Source organism: Charadrius vociferus, unplaced genomic scaffold (genome assembly GCF_000708025.1).
Source record: "Charadrius vociferus isolate BGI_N301 unplaced genomic scaffold, ASM70802v2 scaffold326, whole genome shotgun sequence".
NCBI classification, from domain to species: Eukaryota; Metazoa; Chordata; class Aves; order Charadriiformes; family Charadriidae; genus Charadrius; species Charadrius vociferus.
This window is the reverse complement of record NW_009649062.1, coordinates 3,367,094-3,377,000: the sequence shown is the minus strand read 5'-3', so window position 1 is coordinate 3,377,000 and position 9,907 is coordinate 3,367,094. Positions and strand designations below refer to the sequence as shown.

The window sequence follows — 9,907 nt, the reverse complement described above, 5'->3', positions numbered from 1 at the left end:
TGCTGAAACATCAAGCTCAGCTTCTCTGCAGAGCATGCAAGGTAGTAACTTAGGACCTGCAGACTGATTTGAAACAGTGTTACCTAATAGTGCCCAGTTTCTGCTGATACTGTGCTGAAAATTAAAGGCAGAGAGGTTCGATATTTTCTTACCAAGGCCAGCTTAGAAGTTTCCCATTGCTCAAAAATTAGGAGCGTAGGATCACATGCAGGCTCTAATTTAAGATTTTAAATCATTTGAAAAATGGTTAGAACAGCTTTGATGCTGAGAGGCTCCTTGTGCAGTGGCATGCTTGGAGCCAGGACTGAGCAGCTGTGTGGGGGAAGGGACCAGAGCATTAAATAAAGCTACTTGTTGACTGCCTGTAAAATTGGCTTCTAAAGGGAGTGCCACAGATCACCATCCATTACCAAGTGACAGAGAGTAATTTCCAGCTTCTCTGGAACATATAATAATTAAACTCTGTGTGTTCCTGTTCAGTATGATTGGTTGTGGATTATTCAGCTTAGTATTTATAAAAAGGATAGTGCTCTCCCGTGCCACCTTAACCCTGGGCTGTTTTTCTCTTTCCTTCCAGATGCTGGAGAGCTCTTCAGTCCTTTTGTTCATTGTCTTCGTCCTGCTTTTCATTTTGCTGCTCTTTGTGGTGCTCATCAGGAAAAACGGCACTGCTGCCCTTATCTGGAATGAAATAATCCGGGAGAAAATAACCAATTTCATCATGAATCAGAGCAAAGAACAGAGGATTTTAAATTTTGTGCTGCAGAATGCAGTTCGAGGAGACCCCTGTAGTGTGCTGGACACTATAGATAAGTACTGCTCCCAGAAAGAGTGGGCCATGAATGTGGGTGATGAGAAAGGTAATTGCAGCAGAGATCAGCACTTGAGAGATACTTCAAGACTAGCTCAGTACAGGACATCTTATTGTATTCAAATGGTAACTTCCACCTGCTGAAACAACAGCCTTGTGGTCAGCAGAGTAGTTCTGTAAACAGTAATGCATGCTTGAGCAGATGGCTTTGAGGAGGGGTATCCAGTGAGTAATTGAGGAAGTCATAGGACTAAATCTGGGTTTGGATGTTGTGTACATCGCAAGTGTGTAAGCAGAGGCTGGCGATTTATGGGAAAAATCTAGGCTTGTGTTAAACCCCAGTTCCTATACAGTGTGGCCTTAAGGCATAACTCGTGTTAAGTACTTTCAGATTCTTAACCTAAAGATAGCAAAGTGAAAAATAAAAAGTATTTTAAACTATATGGATTTTGTATAGCAAGCATAAGTTATAAGTTATTGTTGAAGGGAGAAATCCAATTCATGTAATACACAAAAGCAGCTATTTAACATCATTGCTACTTAGCAAGAAAATCATCTTGTTCTTGCCTCCTAAAGGAAAATATGTGGACAATACATTTTTGTCTTAGCTGCAAGAAAGTGAGAATCTTTTCAAAAAACTGTAATGGCAAAATATTATCATGGTCCCTTATGAATTAGACACAAAAGTACCTCTTGCTGGGAGATTGCAGGGGAAATTTGCTTAGTCTGGGGATTAACATAGCTAATGAAATACAACTGTAAGCACTGTAAGAAAAATGCTTCTCTGTCATGGGTACATTTTGTGAAACTAGCTCCTCTGCATACCAGGCTGGGGTGCTTAGGGCAACAGAACAGTAGGTGGTGGCTGAGTAGGAATTCTTAAAGCTCTAAACTTTGATCATTTGGGATTATATTCTCAAAATTTCACTCTAGTTTTGCTCTGACAAGATCACCTTTCCTCAGATAAGAACCATCAAAGTTAATGCATCTTTAGTTCCCAAGATTTTGAGAGTGACCACATGATCTCAAGATGCAAGCATCATCACACTGTTCATAAACAAATGACACCCAGGAAAATGTCATGTAATTAAATTATATCTACACTGAAAAATTCCATGGCTCAGAGTAGAATCCCTTCAAATACTTTTTCAGATTAGTTATCTAGTTTCTAGCCATACAAGTAAGAGACAATTTTCTCACAAATAAATCCTTTTCTTCAGAAGGACTGAATATAGTACACTGTCAGTTCTTTTTGGGAATGTGTTTTGTTGTGAGCAATCGACTAATATTTTCCATCCTACAAATTCATCTAGTGAATCCAAGCATATCACAACTTTATAACTAGACTTTTCTTTTTCCCTTTAAAAAAATATTTAGGATGAGAAATTTTGTATCAGACTACTGCATGTAACATTTACAACAAATATGAGCACTCAAAAGTCAGTCGTTATATATTTCACAAATATGGCCAGTTTCTGCAATAAGTTCTTGGAAAAAAACACTGCATTTTTCCCTTGTAACACTATAAATATTTTAGTTAATTCAGGCACTTCTTTACTCAGAAATTGTTATATTGTGAAACTAAGTAAGATTTTTTTAGTTGAAAGTTTGCATATTGAAACTTAGAACGTCCATGATCAACTTGAACACACGTAAGCCAATTTGCAAAGGAAACAGTATATAATTTGACATCAACCCTTAATTTTGGAATGTCCTGAGCAACTGATTACATGGACTTTGTAAGTTTCTTGTCACTACCTTGCTCTTCTGTATGTGAACCGGTTTGATTTTGTGAAAAGTTAACCTGCTTCCATTTTATTCAGGTTTAATTCTAGACAAGACAGTGGAAGAGGTCCAGCCATCAGTTGCACTGGAGCTGGGAACATACTGCGGCTACTCAGCAGTTAGGATTGCTCGGCTACTGAAGGCAGGAGCTCATCTTCTCACTGTGGAGTTCAACCCAGAATTTGCTGCTATAGCTAAACAGATCATTGAGTTTGCTGGAGTACAAGATAAGGTAAATATCATTTGTCTCTGGTTGGTATGAGGAAGCAGTACATGGAGAGTGGGACTTTATCCATAGAAACAACAATAATAGGTTTAAATTTGTTATTTACTTGTCAAGTAAGTATGGCACCCTAAGCGTTTGGGAACATGCAAAGTTTAACCGTCTGGCTTGATAGCAGGGAAAAGCTACCCATGTCCATGCAGAGGACCCAAGCGCGTCTGCTCTTTCGTATATACAGTACAAGTGAGCTAAATTTGTTGGCATCAGACAGGGGTCCAAGTACAATGCAGACCCAGCTGAGAGTCAGGGTAGAGTTTGAGGCTTGTCAAGATGTGTTTATGTGTGTGACCAAAACAATCAGGGCTGTTCTCCAGAGTTCTTTGCTCTGTGAGTCAGGATGAAGATTTGGAGAGGCAAGACCAGAAACAATCATATACATCCGTATCTCCTTAACATTTTGAATGCATTTAGACTTCATCTTCCAGTTTGGCCTCTTCACTATTCACTGGTTAGTACAGTAGACAGGCCATTTACTGAGGGCTATTTTCAAAACCCAAAGTGACTGTAAGAAAAATGCAGGCCTGGAGGGAGGCTCCAGAGTCAGTTATTTCACTTATAGTCATAGGACATCAGCATACACAGTCCTATTCATAAAATTAGTAACCACTATTGCAAAACTGGTTAGATTTACTGCCATTATTGAACTGCAAGACTGCCCCACAGATTAGTCCTCCTGATAATCAGAAATCTTTCTATGATTTCCATCTGACATTTATTCATAGGCATTTTGTATTCTTTTTTTCTTGCACCCACAGTCCTTATTAATTTAACTAGCTCCATGCCTCGTTACAGTCCCTGACCTCTCAAAGCAGTACAGCTTCACTATGTTACCTCTCAAAAGTTAGACTAGAATATTGATTTTCTCTGTATAAACTAAAAGGTTCAAATCAGTGTCAAGACTGAGTACGACAGAAAACTGAAGCATAGTCTTAATTTGTTACAAAAGCTCACAAGAAGCAGTTGCGCTATGTGCAATGGACTTCAGATGAGATGTACTTACACAAATCTAGTTGATCACAATATATACACCTACATTTTGTGCAATCTGAGGTGTCTTGACAGCTGGTTGAGAGGCAGATATTTCCAGTCTATAATCCACCTCAGCCCAAGGCAGACATGTACAGCAGGTCAGGGGATTTCACGCCTGAGAAATGCCTGTCTACGCGACTAGATAATTCACTTCAATGTAGATGATAAAACTAGAGGAAATAAATTGCACCATGAGATCTTCTAATATGCTTCTTAACTTCTTGAAGAGAACCTGAACTACTCGTGACATGCAAAATTGCATTTTCCCCATCTGATTTAATCTCCCCATCAGCTAGTAGTCATAAACCAGACAGATTTCCTTACCACTTTTTTTCTCCACTCACAGTAGGCACTTGCTTAACAAATCAGTGTGCAGCAGCTTCTTTCAGTTTAACAATACTTATGCCCATAAACCTGTGAGGAAGGTGTAATACCCTCTCTCCTGCTTCCTCCCTCTACTGGCCACACCAATTTTACATACTGTAGACTCCCGCTTTATTCTAAACTAACCTGTTCTCTGTATTTTTCACTTCCCTTGGACTACAAGATTCAACTGAGATGCAACTAAAAGTAATTAAAAGTACTGTTTTGACAGGAGATTCCCATGTTTCCAGTAAAGAATCATGTTATCCCAGAGAAACAACAGGTCACTTTTTCTGCTGTTATTAAAAAAACCCCAAAAACCAGAACCACCTAAACCCATATTTTGGAACATAACTGAGTTCATTTGTCAAAAAGAAAAAAATACACTTCATCTAACTCTATGAAATAATTCAACTGATGCAATAATGAGCTATAAATGGGACCGCTGATGTCTGGCCACAGTTTAAAATGAGTTAGAGGCATGTGCTTTTTCTTAATGGTTCACAATTCATCAGATGGATTTGCATTTCAGGTAAAACTCCTAGAAGGCCCTTCAGAGGAAATTATTCCCCAGCTGAAGAAAAAATATGAAGTGGATACTCTGGATTTTGTCTTCCTGGATCACTGGAAAGACAGATACACACCAGACACCATCCTGATTCAGGTCAGTTTGCACAATTTCAGTCTTTAAAGTAAAGTAGCAAATACCTTGATGTTTGTGAGGCTTATATTCTTTATGAAGGACCTCATCCTCTGTAAAATGAAGAATGGCAGCCAAAATAGCAACCTTACAAGAAAAGAGGATTTGGGGGACAGGATCCCAAACTTTGGTCAGGGGCAAGTACACTACATAGCTCAGGACTTTGCAAATACAGTTGAACCATTTTGTTTCCTGAACAAATGGGTCTGCAGTAGAAATCCCAGATGGAGGACTGCATGGTCTGGGTCTTGCGCTCCCTAGAAGGACTGTCTGCATGGTCACTAACCGGAACACTTGACCCAAAAACATCCTGATCCTGGGAGCAGGTGAGACTTAGGACCTGCATATCCCACCTCTCTAATTTCATCAGTACCCCCTTTTTGGCTTGGGTCTGTGGTGCCAGCAGAGCCTTTCGATGAAATGCTATTTTGGTAGCACAGCTGGGTATCATCTTTCTGGGAGTCTACTCCACCTAATTAATTGGCTGCAAAGCAACCTTTGGAGGAGTGCACTGCCCCAGTCAGGCACTTGCTAGGGAAGTGCTGTCCAACTCTATTTCCAGCCCCGAGTATGGAAAAATTAGGCTCATTTCTTCCCAACCCACCTTAGCCATTACTGTTAGCATTACAAAACAAGTTGGCTGTAACAGCAGTAGGCAATGATAGGTGAGGTAACTACTAGAGGACTTCTGGATGGGAAATTATTTTTAAGTGTTAAGTAACTGAGATTCAAAACATTTGTATCTATCAACACAGTACATACAGATACTCTCCTAGCTTTGGAGCTGCAGGCTTATAAAATTTTCTACAAGCGCCTAACTATTTGTATGGAAGTGTCATTTTTCAATTATTTTCTTCACAAATAAATCCACTTTTTTTTTGAGGCTGCTTCTTACATTGAGAGCCTGTCAACTACTTCCTGACCCCTGCTTGAGGACTACATTATGTTCTCATCCAGGCTCCTCAGTTTTTTAATTTCAGCCCTGTCCTCCAGATAGCTGTTTGAAAAGGATTTTTTGTGGGGTTATGAACAGCCAGTATTGAATTTACACAGCAGTAGCTGAAGAAAATGTTCCCTCCCTACAGTTATTTTGTGCCCAGAGAGAATGTTTTCTTTTGAACTGGCTGTTTAAGGATGACTGAGCTCTTTCCACTGGGAAGAGCTAGCACATCCTTATCAGAGCTTAACCTCCACAACACGGCCAAAACAAACAGGTAGTTTAATTCCATTGTAGGGTCAGTCTGATGCAACTGTGACACAAAGTTGCTGTGCTTAAAAAAAAACCTTATGAAATTAAGAGGAGAAAGATGAAGAAAAGATATCTACATTTTCTCAGACGTTACAAACCTTCTAACATGCAATTTTGGCATATATGCAACATGAATAATGAGTATGAAAGATGAATATAAAATACACAGATGAAATACATATTGGAAGTGGCCCAGAGAGCATTCCTTTTCATGCACTTCTAGAAAAGACTGACACAAAAAGCATCTGAAGTCCTGATGACCAGTTGAAAATACCGCATGTTGTCACTTGTAGGCTTTTATAAGCTGCACAACAGACCAGAGGATATTTGCCATGACTCTGAAGTTGTTTCTACTGTGCTGACTGGTGTTCAGTCACCAGAGGTGAGAGCAGTAAGCTAAACAGCCTCCACAGCACACTCATCAACAGGACTTCTCTAAGCGACAAAACCACCCCATGTTTAGGAGCGACAAAAACCACCCCATGTTTTGGCTACAACTGCTGCCTGTAACCACAGGATAACAACCTGATTAACTACAGACTTTCTGTTTTAGAACAGCTGGTAAGCTCAGATAAGCGACTTCTACTAGACAAAAATACCAGTAAAAATTAGGTTTGTAGGTTTGCTGAGGATAAACATTGCACTTGAAGTGAATATTGCAAGTTAATTATGCCTTATAGAAATTTGTCAGTGATCTTCATTGTGCACAAACCCTGCTTCATACGCAGCTCCTGAACAAAGTGGCAGAAAGTTGTACAACGAGAAAGGAAAACAAGTGCAGAAAATATCATTTATTTGTTTAGTGGTTTTGGAGTTTGACTGAGTCTAGCGAAAGCAAACTGGTACATGCCAGTCTCTCAGGGACCTTAAGAGCTACTACAACATTTTAATGCCATATTAAAAAAGTTTTCAAACATTAGGCATGAGAACCAAAACAAAACCATCTTACTAACCATGTAGATATAATTGGAAACAATCTGAGCAGCAAACTGCACACCTCCACTGCGCTTGATTTGCTATTTCAGAACCTGAACGACCCACCATGTTATCAGCATCTCTTAACGTTCTACTGATTGTGTTAACAGAAAAATTCAGCATATTAAACACGACCACAAAGGATCGGAGAGTTTTTCAGCTTCTCTCATGTCTTTTCTTCCCCCCAAACCCATAGTACAATGGGTTTTTGCATGCAGGCACTGGAGTATGACATCGTTAATGTGAAAGCACATTACATTCAAGCCAATGTCTGCTTAACAGCCACCATGAAGCAATTTCTCTTCTTTCCAGGAATGCAACTTGCTGAGGAAGGGCTCGGTTCTTCTGGCTGACAATATCATCGTCCCAGGAGCTCCAGAATTCCTTAAGTATATCCGCAACAACCCCCGTTTCCAGTGCACTAACTACCCATCTCATCTGGAATACATGAATGTGGAGGATGCTATGGAAAAGGCTGTGTTTTTGGGATAGAGAGTGCCATTAATACTCAACCTTTGTTTCAAATGATGTAAATGCAACTGCACAAGTTAACTTGTTCATGCTTTAAATTTTGGTTCTTTTGTATTTTGGAGCCTGTAATTACAGCAAGCACTAGTGGAGATAATTTTAGACCAGGTGGAAACCAAGATTGGGAGCAAGTAGGGTAACTGCTCCAAGGTCTGTTCTGTTGTTTCACATAATTCAGCAAACCCAAGGTGATGCACATTGCCTTGCTTTAACCAACACAACATTGAACAATGCAGTCTGCTATTTTGAGCTCAAACCCAAACCACCACAGTTTGGACTTAGAGTGGGGTGGAGAAAGTCGCTTCAAATTCTGAAGATTTGTGTCCCCCAGCTAAACCGATTAATTGTTATCACGGATGGAAAAAAACATGTATGCTGCAAGAAAAAACCATTTCAGGACCCCTGATTTTGCTAAACAACTAGCATGCCACTTAATTCAGTGAAGGCTCCTATTGTGATATCAGATACATTTTTGCATAGTTACTGCAAAAGATAATCATCTCTATGCTAGAGAAAAGGGCATGCACTGAAAGAAGACCAACCCATGCAGTGATGAGAAAATAAAACAGAACTTTGCAGAAGACAAACAAAATAAAATTTTCCTACCATGCAGAAGTAGGGAAAACTGAAGTAGTAAACAGCTGAAAACAAACACAGTAACAGACAGATAACAAAAGGAGCAGACTCTTTCCAAAAGAATACCAAAACTACATAATATCAGAGACCTTGAGAAAATGCTGTTTATCCCCTCATATTTACTTATCCCCTCATTATATTGTATATACATAGTACATGCTTTTTAGGGGCAGGGCAAGCTGCTTACTCTGAAGTGCCGTGTATGTTTAAGACACTGTATAAAAATAAAGACCTGAGAGAATGGGTTTTACCAGGCGGGTCCTGCGCACCTTGGTTAACCTCAGTGTTGTTAACACTATGTGAATAGTAAAGGTTGTCACTGAGAAGATACAGAGCCAAATCTGAAGTCTCTAACTCATCTGAACAATGCAAAAATCCACCAGCATTTCCTGGCATGTCCTGCTGTGATGATATAATGAGGCAATGGTCACATTTATAAGTAAAAACTAAAAAACAATAGAGCAGGCACATGACTTCCTTTGTTTCCCACGAATTCTGCACTGCACTTGGGATTTCCAGCCTTCAACAGCCACAGAAAGATCCAACAGCTGAAAATGACAGTGAAAATCAGGGATAACCATTCTCATCTTTCCCATTGTGCACTCTTTCAGACCTGTTAACAGCTTCTTCCTTTTATAGCCCACCTTACTGAAGTGGTATCTACCCTGGCCTGCGTGCTACAGAAAATCCACCTCCAGGGCACCAATAATAAGCATGGCAGAGAATTGCCCCACAGTGTAAAAGAAACCTAGAACAGGCTAAGGTGACAGAGTCAGTTCAGAAATGGACAAAGAAAACCATGGTGACCCAGCCAGCTTGTAACGTGGATTTCACAGGGATACGAGAAGGCAACATTATCAGAGTTTCTTTAACAATTTAAACTCTGTCACATTGAGAAAGACCAAATATTTCCTGTACTGGATTAGATTATGCAGAAGCAGCCCCTTGTGACTCTGTCGTGCTGCCTTGCGTAGGAGCAGACCCTGACTTCTAACACTTCCATCTCACACTGTGAATAAGTCAATGATTTATTCTGTAAGCTTGCTTAGCAGCATGTCCTCTTGGTATTCAGGCTCAACTCAAAGTCACTGGGCCAAAGTCCTTCAGGTGATTCTCAGCAATTTTTGCAAAAATTGCAAAAGAAAATCTTCAAGCCCATTTACTGTCATACACAAGTTTCTAGAGCACACTGGAAAATCTAGATAGATACAGTTGACCGGATTTTTTTTCTGTACACCTCGGGTCACGACTCCAAAGAATCCTCATTTGTTCCCAGCTTTAAACACCTTTGCACCTGAACAGACACTCCTGCCATAGGAGGGCACTTAACACATACTGATAAACAAACCCAAGTCTCAGATACATGCTGAAGGATGCGTAAGAGTAAACAGGTAGACTGTTCTGCACTTTACAAGACAGGATCAGAAAAATACATTGCTACTGCTATTTAATGGCCAAAATTGCCATCTGAGGGATAATTAGGGAAGGAGAGAACCTGTACAGTTAGCGTGGATGTTTCAAAAGATACAGTAGTCAATAATGCATGGG

At 39.9% G+C, this 9,907-nt stretch overlaps 1 protein-coding gene across 1 annotated transcript in view; it reads left to right on the top strand.

The window, feature by feature from the left end:
- COMT (catechol-O-methyltransferase) overlaps positions 1-7,741 on the top strand; it is a 17,862-nt gene extending 10,121 nt beyond the window's left edge. The window contains exons 2-5 of the mRNA XM_009888119.1: positions 578-860; positions 2,635-2,828; positions 4,804-4,935; positions 7,508-7,741. Of these exons, the coding sequence (XP_009886421.1) occupies positions 578-860; positions 2,635-2,828; positions 4,804-4,935; positions 7,508-7,687 (789 nt within the window). The 3' untranslated portion in view covers positions 7,688-7,741. The remainder of the gene's footprint in view (positions 1-577; positions 861-2,634; positions 2,829-4,803; positions 4,936-7,507) is intronic.
- Positions 7,742-9,907: the final 2,166 nt, after the last annotated feature.